We start from the raw sequence: 17042 nt of genomic DNA, 5'->3' as shown, positions 1-17042 counted from the left end.
TTTCCCAAAACATGAGAACCAAAAGTGAAAAGTGAACCGGTTCGGGGAAAATGAAACCCATGATAAGCCTGATTATCTCGTAAATATAATTTTCCCCCATTTAATGAGTTAGTTTCTATAATTGCTTTATCCTCGTGCTAGTAATATAAAGTTAGTGATACTGAGCTCGATAACCAAAGAAAACACGACTATTGTCGCAAGTCTCTGACCGCTAACGAGACCCCCTTCAAAACGAGTTTTGGGATTGTGGGCTGAAGGCTGTTCACACCGACTGTTGGTGTTTTCGTTGACATTTCTTTCATCCTTTGTTTACAGTTTTGCTACACGAAAACAAAATCTAAATACTTTGCCTTCAATTTCTTTTCATTAAGGCCTGGTCAAACAGGCGCGGTGCGGCACGGTGCGGTATAATCCCGTACGATGTGCGGTATCAAATACCATGGCGGTATATGGGAGCACTCAAACAGACGCGGTATTGGAAGTGCGGTACACCGCGATACAGAACTCTACCGCAACATGCAGCGTTCACCGCGCGGTATAAGGAGATATATCGTAATCAGAGTTACAATTTAGAGCTAGAGTTCTACAACATATTTTATCTACAAAAGTGCTACAGATTATAAATTCTACCTTTTTCATTATAAAAAACGTGAGTTTAAAAGTGCTCGTAATACATTTGTTGGCATAAATGTGATATTCTTTGGTTTTATTTCTCACAAAGTAAATAAAATAAAGTTGAACTTTTTCGTTTGTTTGAAAAATAATTTTCAAATCTGACAATGTTGCTCAGAAATATGAACGGTAAATTTATTGGAATTTAAAATTCTTTTGCAAAAGGTACATAATGGAACGCAGATATGGAAATATTTATAAAATCTTTCTTCGTTGTTACGCAGTTGGGGCATCAGGCTGGAAAATTCACCACCTTCTTGTCTTCACAAATTTATATCGTGAACCCATCTTCTTTTTCTTAAACATATACAGAAATTAAAAACTTTGCAGGATAAAACAAAGATGTAGGTATATTCATACCTTCTGTTTTCTTCATCGAGAAGTGCTGCTAATAGCAATAATTTGTCCTCAGTGCTTGAGGTGTCCATCGCGAAAATCAGATTTATAATATATGCATAAATTTAGAAGGAGGAATGTGTAGAGTGCCGTCACATGGCAACAATGTTTCTTGCTATACCGCACCGCGCCTGTTTGAGTGCCTTTGCGTATATCGTAACCGCGTATCGTACGGGATTATACCGCGCTGTACCGCACCGCGCCTGTTTGAGCAGGCCTTTAACCACCTTTTACTTCCATGCTTATAGGGAATTTACATGAGGCGATTTTTAGTTGAATGCAACACTCGCCTGGTGTAAACGGCCTTTCAACTATCCGCTTTCAATGAAGTTGGTCAGCTGCCTGGTTTCGTTCAACTTTTTGTTCAACTAATCGCCTGTGAAAGTTGAATCGTGTAAATTCCCTATTACTTTATTTTTGCCAGCCAATTAACAATAAATCCGAATTGACGTATTAAGAATGATAAAATATTACATCCACTTCGATAAATAATCGAAAAAAACTAGTGCAGACACCGATTGGAATGAGTGGAACACAAGATTGCGCATTCGCGCAAAATGACATTTGTGGCAACGGGTAAACAAAGAATATGGCGAAGAACAATGATTTGACAGTTGTGAATTTGCAGCGAGAAAACGTGTTTTCTTCTCGATTCACCAATTTCTCAAGCCATCTTTCAATATAGCAAATTAAGCACTACGTTAACAAAAAATACACAACCACTCTTGAAATGTGTTCAAAAGAATAGGTCTTATTAATTAACTATTTAGAATTTTTGTGTTTGTATTGCAGGTGCCGAAAAAGTGATAATATCTTGTCGCAGCGCATATTTTCCTGCAGAAAGTGATCGATGCTTGCGCACCTCTGATTTTAATTTGTAATCTGCGGTATTTCAACGTTTTCAACTTAACATGTCGTGTTTAAAAGTGGTCCGTAAAGTGCTTCATGCATATTACGCTGGTGTCTAAATTGTATGGCTTCTCCTGCCGACAGAACTCTACCCACTTTCTGGCCAAGGCGTCGTCGCGGGGAAACAAACAAAAAACTGCATTTGGGGGCTTTACCCCTACGGCTGCTGCAATTCAACACATGACACGACATTTTTATAAAGTTTTTATTACAAATAAAACGTTTTTTACTTCAGAACGCACGAATTACTTCGATTTTTCACTTGAAAGTACACAATACTTTTGCAATACGTTTGCACTTGTTTCTAAACAAAAAGTTTGTTTACGTATTGCCATAAATGTCAAAGTCGGCAAAACCAAAGTAGCGGTTTCGGGAATGCGCCACCTTCAGTTCATTTCACCATGGTTTTCAGCGAAAACTAGTTTTCGTTTGACAGATTTTACATGGACGAAAACACAAGTTTTATACCATGTTCTGACCGACAACGAAAACACTTTGAAAACGTGTTTTGAGATTGTGGGCTGAAGGCTTTTCACACCGGTTTTCGTTGACATTTCTTACATCCTCTGATTACAGTTTTGCTACACAAAAACAAAACCAAAATGCTTTTCCCTCATTTTCTTTTCATTAGCAACCTCTTACTTTCATTCTTATTTTACTTTTGCCAGCCAATTAACAATTAATCCGAAATGGCGTATTAAAAATGATAAAATATGACTTCCACTTCGATAAATAATCGAAAAAAACTAGTGCAGACACCGATTGGAATGAGTGGAACGTGAGTTTTCAAGTGGTTTTCAGCGAAAACTAGTTTTCGTTTGACAGATTTTACGAAAACACAAGTTTTAGGTCGAAAACCAGTTTTACCGACGAAAACATGTTTTCGATGTCGCTCAGAACATGGTATAAGTTGGGGTTTACAGCAGTCAATTTACAATTGTCAAGACAATTTTGTCAAAATGATGTGTTTGTTGTAATATGAATTCGCCGTGTTTACAACAAACACATCATTTTGACATGATTTTCTTGACAGAATTGTCTGTTGTAAACCCTTACTAATACCATGTCCCCACCGGAGCTAACCACGTAGTTATGGCTACTGAGTTGGTTATCCCGATAACCCACTTGATTTAGCGTAGTTTCGCCATATAAAAATGACAGCACTTAACCATTTCACTGAGATGGTTAAAAGCTAACCAACTCGAAACCACGTCGAAAGTCTGATACAACCCTGTGTTTTCCCGCCATCTGTGGGTCATTGGCGTTGAAATGTAAAGAATTCGTTCCCTACTAGTGTTTGGACTCAACTAAGATCAGATTAGATTTACTCCGGTTTTTGAAAAAATTTGAAATCTTCTCCTCTACTCCGCTTGACTTCCAATCTATTCCGTTTTTTTCATTCATGTTATGTCCCTTTTGGGGCCGTTTTTTGAGTGTTCACCACCGGTTTCAGTAAAAAAATTGAAAGTCAGCCAAATCTCACTGTTAAAAAGTAACTCTTTCATAGCAATGCGTCAATAAAGTAACTTCGTTATTTTTTGATGTATGGCTGTACAAATTGGCGGATGCAGAACTTTACTTAACTTGTTGAAAAATATATGTACAATGAAATTTATATAAAGTAGAAAAGGTTTGCTTTTTAAAAAATTAAGTGTTAGATACTATACTATATAGAAAATGCAAAAAATTACCTAAATATGTAACATATATTTTCCTTACATTGCCCCGCGTTCTTATTTTGCATGAATAGAAAATATTTTAGTCAAACAATTAATGTCAGAAACAAAAATAAAAAATTCAATCTAGTACGGATTATTTGTTTTTGCTCTGATTTTTGCAGTAACTTAGTCCTCAATCGATTTTGGAGGTCCGAACACTGTTCTTTACATTTGTACTGTTTTATAAACCTCAAACCGCAGTGTGGACAGCAATAGTTAGTGATGTGGTTAAGTTCGATTTGAGATTGTTAACTTTTTGGTGGGGACATGGTATAAGTGTCTTGTACGGAAAAGTTACATCTAAATGACTTTGGGCTCCGTTTATATGGAGTCATTCATGACTTTTTAATATAAATGGTAATTTCGTCGTTGATGTCTGCATAACTTTGTCATACAGTGAACATTGATGACATTCAAGCCACAGTATCTTACAAGTGACCGCTGCAAGACATCGTCTGTTATAAGTCTTTGATAGGGGTACACCTGCATGAAATCAGTTACTCTCTCACAAGTATCAAAAATGTGTCAACCCGTGCCAAAGTGCCCAGAGCGTGAGGAACGCAATAACCACATTTTGTGCCTGGAATCAACAAATCCGCTCTAAACAATGATTTGATGGATATTTTTCTTATATGGCTAATAAAATTAGCAAATACATACATTTATGAACCTTTAGTGCTATTTCCATGTTTGTATTTTACAAAATTTCCTAACGGATGTGAACAAACAACATTTCAAATTGACTTCTTGCACATTTCTGCCCGTGCGGGCTGTTTCGGGCACGACGAAGAAGACTTTTACGATGCAAAAGTGGAAGGTATTCGCCAAGGCGCATCAATATACTTTGTTTTTGCTTTTGATGGGTGTGCTGTCAAATCAGTAAAAGGAAAAACAATATATAATATAAAAAAAACTTTTTAATATACAACGCTTTTATAAATGGACTAAAAAGTAGAAAATAATACTTCTCAGTCCCATAGAATTTGTTTTGATAACTTTTGATTTTGAAATTTTAGCAAAAGTCATTATAAACAATCTATGAAATTGAAAATGAAAAACGTGGAGCGCATGCAATACAAAGCAATCGATTTAATTGACAATAGTCAAACTACATAACGTAGACCTAAAATTTCTACAGCGAAAGTAGAACTTTGAAATCGATTTTAAGCGGTCGTTATTCATATACCCACATACATACATTCATATATTACTTTTCATATCAATTCAAGTGTATTACATGCGCCCCACGCTTTTCATTTTCAATTTCATAAATTGTTTATAATGACTTTTGCTAAAATTTCAAAATCAAAAGTTATCAAAACAAATTCTATGGGACTGAGAAGTATTATTTTCTACTTTTTAGTCCATTTATAAAAGCGTTGTATATTAAAAAGTTTTTTTTATATTATATATTTTCTACTTTTTAGTCCTGTCTGAATAAAATTTTGCAATAGATATTAAAATAATTCAACGATATTAATAGAAAGGTGCACACACATGCATTTACATATGTATGTACATTAGGGCTGTGCGATTATTCGATTACTCGAGCAAGTTGGTTAATCAGTTATTCGGTTAATCAATTACTCGAGTAATCAAGATTTTGATTACTCAAAACGATGATTAATCGAGTTACTTGAAATATGATTACTCAAAAAAAAATTAATTTTGCTCGTTAAAAGAGGTTGCTTTGGAAAATGCTTATTTTTTTTTTTTTTTATATTCTGTATATGAAAAAAATATGTATGTATGTATGTATTTCATTTTAATTTTTGAAAACAGATACGTTTTTTTCAAAGTATCAAGGAACTTCAACTGCTTTATATGTATGTATGTAAAGAGTACTTTGAAATGTTGATTACTCATTTTATTCATAATGTTGATTAATCATAAAGCAAATTACTCAAATATTTTTGTTTTTGGTTAATCAAAATCTTGATTACTCGAGTAACTGAACTTTTGAGTAATCATAATTTCCGATTAATCGAATAATTGAGTTATTTACTTTATGATTAATTAAAATTTTGAATAATCAATTAATCGCACAGCCCTAATGTACATACAAACGAGCACCAATTAATTTTATTTAAAGAATGGCGTGTCGTCTATTTCCGGTCTAGCAAACGTAGTACAAGGGCGACATCTAGATGTCATCTACCTCGCCCTATTCACTATGCTTTTTTAAAGGAGCTTTTCAAAGCTTTGCTTTGGTGTCGGAACACTACATTGAAAGTTTCGGGATCCACAACATTGAAAGTTTCTGGAACACAACATTGCAAGTTGATAAAAGCGTTGTAAAATACATGTAAGGCAAAGAAATCAGCTGATAAATTCGCCTTGTGTGTGACGTTCGTAATTTTGAAGTTTGCTATTTCTGTTTTGCTTCTCTCTTTATGTGTGTTTTGTCGGTGGTTTATTTCATTGATTTTTAAGCGATTTTCAATAAATTTGTTTGTACAAATGTAAATAAAAATAAATGCGCTGTGACTTTTTGCAAAAACAGGTACAAAAAATAATAAATTTGTTAGCACAAATATGTGCTACAAAATTGCTTGCATTTTTTTCCTTATGTTTCGTCTTCATATTCTTTGTTTACTTTTCAAAGAAAATAACTTGGCGCCGAAATTACAAACGTCAACCAGAAAATTACTTTTTCCTTTTGCTTCTTCTTGTCAGATATTGTGTAGTTGTATCATGGGTGACAGTGATAAAATCCCCGGTAGTAATATATCGCTCATCCCTACTTACAGCTAAGGACAGTTGACAGCCCTGAAGACAAACGTCATCAATTTCGATGTCATCTGGGTGGGCGTTCGATGGTTGACTTGAATAAATTACTTTTCATATTTAGCGCCGAAATTATGTACTAAAATTTTAATATTCCTGCGAGTACATTTTGTTAAATAAACTCAGACGCTGATATTGAGTTATAAATATTACATGCGGTGCACTTGGCATTTCGAAATCAACTAAGCATGACCGTAACGACGTGGTGTAAACTTGTCATCAACGTAAGTGTTTGTTGAAAATATTTTGTTTAATTATTAATGAAAATAATCATTATAGTCATTTATATTACTTGCTCTACTGAGCAAAGAGGGTGGCGCCAAGACAAACTCTAAAAACGCTGTGATGGAGGATGTAGCTGACTTCAAAGATTTCAAGAAATTATTACGGACCAAAACGAATGTACTGGTTTTGTTTGTCTCAGGAGTGAAGGAAGCACCTGTTGAGTTGAAGGTATTCCGTGAAGCAGCCAATGCAGTTCGTGGTACAGGTACTATGGTACTGATTGACTGCACACAAAGTGAACGCAAAAAATTGTGTAAAAAGTTAAAAGTTTCGCCAAATCCTTACATATTCAAACATTACAAGGACGGAGATTTTCATAAAGATTACGAGCGCCAAGTTACTCTTTCGTCTATGGTTAATTTCATGCGTGACCCTGCCGGCGATTTACCATGGGAAGAGGATCCGGTGGGAGCGGATGTGTTACATTTCGCCGATTATTCATCATTCCAGCGCCATTTGCGCAAGGATATGCGTCCAATGTTAGTCATGTTCTATGTACCTTGGTGTGGTTTTTGTAAACGCTTTAAACCAGACTATTCTAAAGCAGCAACAGAATTAAAAGGTAAAAACTATGTCATTGCGGCAATGGATGTAGAGCGCACGGAGAATGCACCGGCAAGACGTGCATATAACATTACAGGTAAGGAAAATTCATATTTCATTATGGTTACAAATTTAACATTTTTTTTTTATCTCAAGGATTCCCCACAATATTGTATTTTGAGGGCGGTGAACTGAAACGTTCTTATGAAGGTGATAATAATAAAGATGGTATTGTTGCTTTTATGAAAGACCCGGAAGCGGCGCCTGTCCAAAAAGAGAAAGAGGCAGATTGGTCGTCTGATCCAAACTCTGAAATTGTACATTTGACAAAACAGGGCTTCGAGCCTGCACTCAAAGACGAAAAATCAGTTTTAGTTATGTTCTACGCACCTTGGTGTGGCCATTGCAAGCGTATGAAGCCAGAATATGAGAAGGCCGCTGTAATTATGAAGGATCGTAAAATACGTGGCATATTAGCCGCTTTAGATGCAACCAAGGAAAAGACAATTGCAGAAAAATTCAGCGTTCGCGGTTACCCAACTCTCAAATATTTCGTAAATGGCGCTTTCAAATTTGATGTAAATGTGCGCGATGCATCGAAAATTGTTGACTTCATGGCTGATCCCAAAGAGCCACCACCCCCACCTCCGCCTGAAAAATCTTGGGAAGATGAAGAAAACACGGAAGTGCTCTTTTTAAACGAGGAGAATTTTAGCACGATTTTAAAACGTAAAAAACATGCGCTCGTAATGTTCTATGCACCATGTAAGTACACATATAAATTAGTTTTATTGACTGGTTCTTAGTAAGAGTCTTATTTTACAGGGTGTGGCCACTGCAAGAAAGCAAAACCAGAATTTAACGCTGCTGCCGATGAACTAAAAGATGATCCACGAGTAGTATTGGCTGCTGTGGATTGCACCAAACATCAAAGTCTATGCCAGTCTCATGGTGTTAACGGTTATCCAACTATTATATACTTTTCATACCTCAAAACGAAAGCGGATTACAATAGTGGACGCAATAGCAAAGACTTTGTTGCATTCTTGACTAATCCAAATCTTTCTGCCAGTGAGACCGTACAGATTAAGCACAAAGCAGATGAGCTGTGATGTCAAGGAATTTATGCATTTACTTTTTTCATGCCGTCAGGGAAACACCTCTGTCTATTACTACCCAACGAACAAAACCTGCAGATATTCTAACTTAACTTCTAGGTTATTAAAAAGTATTTTTTAATGTAAGTATCTAAACATGTGATTCATTCTACTGTGCTCTCGAAATTTAATAAAATGTATTTTAATAAATAAACCTACCAACCAGTGCAATTTTGGTATAAATCATTTGTGTAGTTTCCTTACTGAAATGGAAGGCTTCACTTTTTGGAGACATCCAAATTCAGATGGCCGACCCATTAAACATAAGGTTGCCTAAAATGGATTGTAGCGGCCGATATTATTAAACGGCCAGTAATTAGCAGCAGACCTACACGTTCAGCAATGACATTTTTGCAATTCTTTTTTCCCGAAAGCGCTGTGGAACTTTCTGAGATCAATTTTAAGTAGTACTGTGAAGAGTAGAAGGCACAATATTCAATTCAAGGCAATTCAAAAGTTACACAATTCAAAATTTGAGGAAAGCTGGGGGAAATTTTTATAAATTTGTTGGAAAAAACCTAGGGTAAATAATTAGCCCAAATAATTAGCATGTGCTAAGAATTGGTTTTTACATTTTCTGACTAACGTGTAATTTTGAGTTGTGTCAAATTTAAAGAACATGTGTGATATGTATATCTAATTCTTTTTTTTGATTATTTTAGTAACTTCATTAAAAAAAAGCCTACTGAGTGTTTAGAAAGATACAATCACATCACTTTTGTTTATTCGCACAAATTTTCATTCGTCCATTTATTTTTTTTTCACTTCCTTCCTCAGTAGTATATTATCTTATAATTCCTGCCCCAAATGCGTTTACAAGCCACAACATACTGCTACCGACAATGCCAATTGAATGCAATCGATATTTACCGCTTGCCTCCAACGCGTGGCGCAGATTTCTGTGTCACCTTAGCAGCCTTCTGCTTGGGTGCAGCCTTTGCCTTAGGCGCAGCAGGCTGTGTAGCCTTCTTTGCAGTCTTAGCAGCGCGCTTTTGTTCCTTTGCGGCTTTGATAGCCTGATCGCGTTGGGCCTTACGCACTTCGGGTTTCATGTTGCGCTTGGCCATGATTTCGGCAAGCGAAGCACCGACAATGGCACGCTGGAACTTTTGTGTGCGCCGGGTACGCTTCTTAGTGGTTTCTTCTTCTATACCCTTACGGTGCTTGCGACGGTACAGAACGGTCCAAGTGACCTTACGCGGATTGCGCTTCATCAGGTAGGAGCGTTCGCATTTCTTGTCGAGGAAAGTGAAAGTCTGTGATGGTGGAAGAAAAACGCAAATGTTAATTATGTACTAGTGCTGATACAAGCACGTTTACATACCTTACCGTCAACCTTGACCATGGTCTTGCCATGTCCTGGGTAGATTTTGTACCCACTGAATGAACACAATCCGATTCTGCAAATACGAAGAAAACACTGTTAATTTGCAGGAAATTTCATTACGTGCAGCCAATCACTGTTACTAATATAAAAAATATGCTTTCAATTTGCATTTTTCTTATAAGATGTGTGTAAAATAAATAAATTTAAAATTACAATTGTCGAATAGACGTACTTCATCTTGCTGTTGTTGTCAGTAGAAAGAAACGGAAATGGACATAAAATTGACAGCTGTCAGTGAACTGCCAAATTTTGACTATACGATGCTTGCGACAGCTGGTAGGGACTAGCGCAAAAATATTGGTAATAAATTGATATTCTGGGAGAATTTTAGTGAACTGTATTCAGACTAGGGCTAACGATTATGTTCAAAAATTTAGCAAAGATCCGTTAAGCTATTGGATTAGAGAAGAAATATACACTTATTGCAACGGTACTAGAATTTTGCGTCGGATTTACTTTGCGGGTTACGTTTCTGCGATTATGTCAATAAAGTCCTTTCAAACCACGCATGCGCCTGTTAAGGACACTTGTATCCTTTTTCAACAATGAGCAAACACATACTGAAGTACAAACATAAATACAAAAAAAATTTCAGGAAATTAAAAAAAAAGAAATGTTTTGACGTCAGAGAGCTGGATTTAGCGTGAGCTACTGAAATTCCTTTAAAAGTTTGCTGGAGAAAATAAAATTAGTATTTTAGTGTTTATTAAAATTTCCACAATGAAATTGACTTTGCGTCGCTATTCGTTATTGCTGTGTCTACAATTTACGCTTTTATTAGCTGATTTGTTTTTCAATACTTTTGCCCATATATTTCTACGTGAAAAGCTCCAGTTCACAATATTGATGTTTGTGTAAGTACAACTTAAAAAGGGATACAACTCCGTAATAGTCTTGTTTATTTTTTTAATGCATACTATTTTATAGCACTCAAGATGTTTTTATAATCTGTGAATATGTGTTTTTCACCTTTGCTGTGCATTCAACCTGTGTTTACGAGGTGGGTGAACAAGTTTTGAGAGTGACCAATAAAAATTTGAATTAATTGAAATACTTTGGTTTCTAGGTCGGAGGTGCCTCTGTAATTTTGCGTAATTGCAAATTCTTTTTACTCACAATTCTAACCTACTTCCTACTTTCGGCTTCGCAACATTTCTGGATAGTTTACAATACGATGTGGGCGCCAACTGCTGATTGGTCAAGTACTCTTACCGCCTTAGCATTTGTACAGCGCCTTGGTATTCAAATTATTATAATTTATATTAAACATATTTAAAGTTTATCGTTGAAATAATCTATTTATTGCAGTATCCTTCGTTTATTACTATACTTGTAAACATACCGCTTTAGTTGTATCAGATCCCAGATATTACGAGGAAAATATTGACTGGATTGCCGAACAATTAAGTGATAAGTAAAGCAAATTGATTACGTAAAATGTAATAATTGACATTTATTTAAAATGTACCGTTAAAATGCTCAATATTAAAGTTGTATAAAGAAATACTTTAATTTGAGTATTCAAGAAACACAAATAGGAAAACAAATTTGGCGACTTTTAGAATGTTTAAGGCCAGAGCCTTCTAAACTTATAAAATGAGGTGTCGGACTATGAACCAATTAGAACAGATCTGACCGGTTGAGAAGCAGCCATTTGTAATAGCAATTGAGAAAAAAGTGCGACGTTCGCAATTTTGAAGTTTGCTATTTCTGTTTTGCTTCTTTCTTTAAGTGTATTTTTTCGGTGGTTTATTTCAGTGATTTTTAAGCGATTTTCAATCATTTTTTTGTGCAAATGTAATTAAAATGAAGTGTACGGTGATTGGTTGCAAAAACACGAACAAAAATAATAAATTGGTTAGCAGAAACATGTGCTACAAAATTGCTTTAATTTTTGTCTTTATGCTTCGTCTTCATGTTCTTTGTTTACTTTTCAAAGAAAATAACATGGCGCCGAAATTACAAACGTCAGTCAGACCTTGTGTAGTTGGATTATGGTGTCGGACCATGATTCAGTAATTAAAAGCTTTGTTTTTTAACAGGTAGTTAACAAAAGTCATCACTAATTTCTGCTGGAAAGCGTTTCTTAACCCAAAAAACTAGCAATCTCTCTCGTTCCTACCACAATATAACCAGTCACGGTGGAGAGAATACAGAGGTGGCGCCGATGACGATACCGCTACTCGGCTCTCAGTGATTTTGACAGAATCAGCTGTTTTGGTGACGTCATAGTAGAGAAGACAGCAGTAGTGATGTGCTGAGTCAATACTTTTAAGTACCCAATACTCTCGATACTCGGTACCGAAACATTTAGGTTTCGAATAAAAGCGCACATGGGCCAAAAATATGGAAAAAACGCCTAACAAAACCCGAATGTAAGAGCCAATAGAGCTTTTTTACTGATTCAATTGAAAGATGTATATATGTCGGTTCGATGCCATAATACAGAGAAACCCTTACTTTTTGTTCCAGCTGAATCGGACGATATCATTTTTGTAGGCCTGGGACAGATTCTGTAACCAGTTAACGACAATTTTCGAATAGGTATCGGTTTTGTCGACGTTTGATATCAAATATTTGTAAGTCAACAAGTGCGATATCGATCCGAAACTTGTCGCTAACTGGCTACAGAATCTCTCCCCTGAAAGGCTTCTTCATCCGTCAAAGTATTTTTCTTGAACCTTGGATCGACTAAGGTTAAAACTGATAAAATAATATTTTTCTGTGGCGATAAGTTCAAGTGTTTTAGCCGATATCATATAAATTAGTAATGAAAGTTTTTTCTAAACCTGAAATGCATATAATGGCGAGGGTTTAATGTAAATAATCGGTATCGGATACCGAAAAGGAAGTATAGGGTACCGAAATCTTTTTTAAGTATTGGGTACCGAGTATTGGGGACAATTCAGCACATCACTAGTCGCCCTCATTCTCGCCGCTCTCAGTTGTCAACTCTACAGTGACGTCACGCCAAAATTACTCTCACGAATTCTGCTGCGATCGGCGCAATCTTGTATTCTATCATTCTTGATAACCAGTAAACAACCTTCGGTGAATTTGGCGACTGCCTTCCTCGGGGATGAATATGCTAGGGATGAAATTATTGGTACAGACGCCTTCCAAGCACGCAGGGTTGCTTTTAAGAAGCAATAATAATTAACTCCAAATGGTTTCAAAAAGTATAGTGCAAAACTAAATTTATTGAATAATTCCACATAAAATGGTATACATAAATGACTCATTTTCTAAACGATTTAAATAAAACGCATTTTATAACCTTTTTTGTGCAAACGGCGTTTGCGAATTGATAGAAAAGTACTACGGATTGTAAATTTTTGTTAACTATGAGGTGAATGAAAATTTTCAACCCGGCCGGACGGTTTTGAAGAGTTTTTTTGTTCTAATTTTATTACTAAGGCGTATAATAAATGCATGGCTTTTAGTTCTAGAAGAATAAAAGTCAGTAAAAACAAGTATTTTTTGTATAATTTCTGATTTTAATTGCTCAACTTTTGCACCAGAGCAACTGTCAAATATTTCCAGCAGTAAAAAGTTACGAATTGGCACAGCAGAAAAGTAAAATTTTCTCGCCATAATAAAAAGTTTTTTCAACATGGAACTTTTCTACTAATTGACATGAAATTACTATCTCAACGTTCGGAGCGCTGCCACTGAGGGCCTTTGCCAACTAATAAAAAAGAGAAAGCTTGGAAAGACCAAACAAAAATTTTGAGATTTCTCGTTGTGAATACGAATGCCATAGTTTTTACCTAGCTCGTGGGACTACGCAAAATTTTTACAGCTTGTAAATATGTATACACATAAAGTTGTTGGCGGTTATAAACAGTCAAAATCAAAATGGAGAAAAGAACAAAAAGCGTACGTTAGTTGTCAGTTATGAAGTAAATCCAATTTATTTGCGAATATTTGTTAATTCTATTTATTGAAAGGCAACCACGCGGAAAAGCTTGTGTTAATTATATTGATAAAAGAACCTGGCAACTCGCACGTTGTCTAAATTCTCAAGTAACATAAAATTCACAAAAGAATACTTTGCTTGTATTACCATCAATACGCCATGTATAAATTTTAACAACACACAAAAATAGAGCTTTTGCACGAGCGTTTGTTTGCTTTTCAACACCATTTATAATTTTCTTTTTATAAAATCACGATTTGTCAAATGCTAAAATTTATTTATCTAATAATAATGCAGCACACAACCCTGAAATCTAAGAAAAAGTCTGAGGAAGGCAATTAAATAGCAGCACACAACCCCGTGCCTTCCTCAGGAGTGAATATAACTACAACAACAACGACTACTACACCAACAACCCAAAAAGGTTGGTTACTGTCTATACTGTGATGGAAACCGAATATGTATAAACACTGATACACACACCTATAGGACAGCAAGCAGCCAGGGATATGCTAAAAATGTGCAGTGGACATTCAAATAAATGGGTGACAATGAGGATAATGATGAGCAATAATGAGCATACAAGCGAAAATATGTGTGTATATCTACATGTAGATTAGCATGCGCTGAGAATTTGTAGAGCGTTGAAATTATTTGCAATCCGTAATGAAAGGCACAATTGATGAGGCACACATGCATACCTACAAACACGCACACACAGTTACTACCACAAATGCATGAAATGCCTGCAATGCTGTGCGAGGTGGTAAAGCGCATAGATATAAAATGGCCAAAGTACACACGCACACACTTACTCATGTACATACACACATCCCAGCAGCAAAAATGCGATTGCATGACAACGCCACCGACTTCAGAGTCGACTCCAAAGTAGAGTTGCGAAGATCGATTATTCGAGCCCTTCCGATTCGATTTTTTAGTTTCGATTCGATCCGTGAATCGATTCAAAAAATTCGAGAATCGACATCCGATTTTTTCTTAATTGATGCGTATTGAACTACGGTTTGTCGCAGAAAATCTATACAAATTTAAAGAAATTTGAATTTGGGGCTGGTACAAAAAAAAACTAAAAATTAGAGCAAAAACTAAAGAATTCAATTATCTTTCTTCTTCGCCTTTAGGTCTCCTCAGAGAAGCCTTTTGAAAACACCTCTATATAAAATTATGGCTAATACTACAAAAAAAGCTCCAAAAATTGTAATTCCAAACTTTATGCAAATTTGCCCAAAAAATTTGTATACCTTAATTAATCTTTTTATATTTTTTTTAAAAGGAAAATAAAGAAGTGAAACATCGTCCGCTTTGCAAGAAATATATATGTATGTACGTAAGCTCTATTACACTTCTTAAAATAGTGGTTCATTTTGAAACAAAACATAAATTTTGTTTCTCATTTGTTTTAAAGAACAAGTAATTTTTAGCAAAAAAAAACCCGACTTCAACTCTCATATAAAAATATATATATATATCTCATGATCCACTGATCGGATCTTAACCAGATTGGTATGGGTCCACCTCTGAGACACTACCTTTCCGATGCCAAAAGAATTATCGGTTGACGTGGTCCAAAGTTATGCGGTAACATACATAAAAAAAAAATAAATAAATATTTCGACGAAATGATACCCTCCTCCTTTTTAAGAAGTCGATTAAAAATACAAACAAAATTTCGAAAAAGTTAACAGTTTGCTTAAATATGGCTAACATTGGGTTTTCACTAGGCATTAAATTTAAAATTTTAATCACTATGTTGGGCTTTCAACACTACCCGTGTTATTGTGTTTGTTTCCACATAGCATTTTTAAAATGGCATTCATTTTTGTCATTTCATTGCCAGGCGTATATTCGGTTTAAGAATTTATGAAGTTTTTGTTCAATGTTCATATCACTTTCTTATGCTGGATTTCCACTAGGCCTTAAATGGCAAAAATTACAAATGACAAAGTTGGGCATTAAAAAATTATTGTGTTATTATGTGAAAAAATAGTCATTGAGTTCATTTCTACATGGCATTTTTTTAAATGGCAAATATTTTTTGTCTTTCAATGCCTTGTGGATATTCGGCATTAGTATAGAAAACCTTTTTTTTAAATAATATTTTGATAAAAATGTTTTGCTAGACGCTTCTATAAATCATAATCTCATAATCTGCATTACCTTTTGCCAAAAAGTAATCTAGTGCTTAATTGCCGCATTACTCTTTAAAACATTCTGCATTACTTTGAGCTTAATGCTATGCAAGAGGTAATTCAGCTAGACATTTCTGCGTTGATAAAAACTAATGCAGCAGAAGCCCTCACACCTTACCCCCAATGTCACGCAATGTTAAATGTAATGCATACTTCAATAGAAAAATAATCGAGAGCGGAATCGAATGCCATTACTTGTCATCAGTGCAACATCGATGCGGAATTCATTCCATTCGCTGCTGGGATGTTTACGAATTTGTGTCGAACATTGAGTGAAATTGGGCGCGCTCTGTAAAACCACAGCTATGTACCGGTTTAACAGCTACCAAAAGCGTGTGGCATGCAATGCGAACCGCACTAACCGCAATACCAACGGCCAGAAAGCAGATACAACAACAAAAGTAGGACAACAAACATTACGCTACATAACTACTCGCACATACATACATATATTCCCCTATTCCATAGATACCAATCAGTGACGCTTCCATTTTGTTCCGCTAAGCCACTTGAATTGGTGAAAAGTGAAAATTGCGACGTTAAAGTAAGTGCGAATGGATGTACATACGTACGGGAGTATGTATGCGTTTTGTGGATTGATGATTTTGAAGGTAAATATGTAAATATGTACGTATGTCTCTCTTGACCCATCTCTCCATTTAATGGCAGTCTGTCAGCTATGCACTGACAATTAATGAAAATGTTTGTTTTTAATCCTGACACCAATAATGTGCGTCTGTGGGCTCACTCATAAACATAGAACATCATATTGGCGCAGTTTAATGACAAAAAATATTTTCCATTAAACAGGATACTAATTGCATACTGAATCCACTGGTAATTACTTCATAAATTGGATACAAGGGTATGAAATTGAAGTCATTTTGGGACAAAGAGCTTATGCTCATGGGCTTCATTTTAGTTATGTATGTTCAAGTGTGTACATACAGAATTCTTTCATACATATTTCTAAAATCTATACTTTGCTGGATCAAAGGTTCTACTATAACGCAAAAAAAAACAAATTTCAAATAGTTTTCATACCAACAACGGAAGAAG

At 35.4% G+C, this 17042-nt stretch overlaps 3 protein-coding genes across 3 annotated transcripts; 2 read left to right on the top strand and 1 right to left on the bottom strand.

The window, feature by feature from the left end:
• The first annotated feature begins 6462 nt into the window (after window positions 1-6462).
• LOC118735504 (protein disulfide-isomerase A5) lies at window positions 6463-8653 on the top strand. Its single transcript, XM_036465300.1, has 4 exons — window positions 6463-6706; window positions 6762-7407; window positions 7467-8075; window positions 8136-8653. The coding sequence occupies exons 1-4, from the start codon at window positions 6671-6673 to the stop codon at window positions 8420-8422; spliced, it is 1578 nt and encodes a 525-aa protein (XP_036321193.1). The 5' UTR covers window positions 6463-6670; the 3' UTR covers window positions 8423-8653.
• Window positions 8654-9179: 526 nt separating this feature from the next.
• Window positions 9180-10345, bottom strand: LOC118735506 (60S ribosomal protein L24). The gene is made up of 3 exons (XM_036465302.1): window positions 10027-10345; window positions 9792-9867; window positions 9180-9723 (listed from the first exon to the last, which is right to left on the bottom strand). The coding sequence occupies exons 1-3, from the start codon at window positions 10029-10031 to the stop codon at window positions 9334-9336; spliced, it is 471 nt and encodes a 156-aa protein (XP_036321195.1). The 5' UTR covers window positions 10032-10345; the 3' UTR covers window positions 9180-9333.
• Window positions 10346-10364: 19 nt separating this feature from the next.
• LOC118735505 (transmembrane protein 138) lies at window positions 10365-11401 on the top strand. The gene is made up of 5 exons (XM_036465301.1): window positions 10365-10497; window positions 10555-10708; window positions 10782-10854; window positions 10921-11092; window positions 11163-11401. The coding sequence occupies exons 2-5, from the start codon at window positions 10575-10577 to the stop codon at window positions 11270-11272; spliced, it is 489 nt and encodes a 162-aa protein (XP_036321194.1). The 5' UTR covers window positions 10365-10497; window positions 10555-10574; the 3' UTR covers window positions 11273-11401.
• Window positions 11402-17042: the final 5641 nt, after the last annotated feature.

The sequence above is a fragment of the Rhagoletis pomonella genome, unplaced genomic scaffold (assembly GCF_013731165.1).
Source record: "Rhagoletis pomonella isolate Grant_MI unplaced genomic scaffold, Rhpom_1.0 Rhpom_scaffold_00003, whole genome shotgun sequence".
In the NCBI taxonomy this organism is placed as follows: domain Eukaryota; kingdom Metazoa; phylum Arthropoda; class Insecta; order Diptera; family Tephritidae; genus Rhagoletis; species Rhagoletis pomonella.
Note: the sequence above shows the minus strand (reverse complement) of the source record. Positions and strands in the feature narration are given on the sequence as shown.

What these genes read in the sequence shown, in the direction of transcription:
- LOC118735504 (XM_036465300.1), top strand. Translation starts at nt 6,671, where the DNA reads ATGACCGTAACGACGTGGTGTAAACTTGTCATCAAC. An exon ending in GGTGTAAACTTGTCATCAAC is followed by an intron (nt 6,707 to 6,761) that starts GTAAGTGTTTGT and finishes TAATCATTATAG; the next exon opens with TCATTTATATTACTTGCTCT. An exon ending in ACGTGCATATAACATTACAG is followed by an intron (nt 7,408 to 7,466) that starts GTAAGGAAAATT and finishes TTTTATCTCAAG; the next exon opens with GATTCCCCACAATATTGTAT.
- LOC118735506 (XM_036465302.1), bottom strand. An exon ending in TGGTCAAGGTTGACGGTAAG is followed by an intron (nt 9,724 to 9,791) that starts GTATGTAAACGT and finishes CCACCATCACAG; the next exon opens with ACTTTCACTTTCCTCGACAA.
- LOC118735505 (XM_036465301.1), top strand. Translation starts at nt 10,575, where the DNA reads ATGAAATTGACTTTGCGTCGCTATTCGTTATTGCTGTGTCTACAATTT. An exon ending in ATTCAACCTGTGTTTACGAG is followed by an intron (nt 10,855 to 10,920) that starts GTGGGTGAACAA and finishes TTTGGTTTCTAG; the next exon opens with GTCGGAGGTGCCTCTGTAAT. An exon ending in AGCATTTGTACAGCGCCTTG is followed by an intron (nt 11,093 to 11,162) that starts GTATTCAAATTA and finishes TATTTATTGCAG; the next exon opens with TATCCTTCGTTTATTACTAT.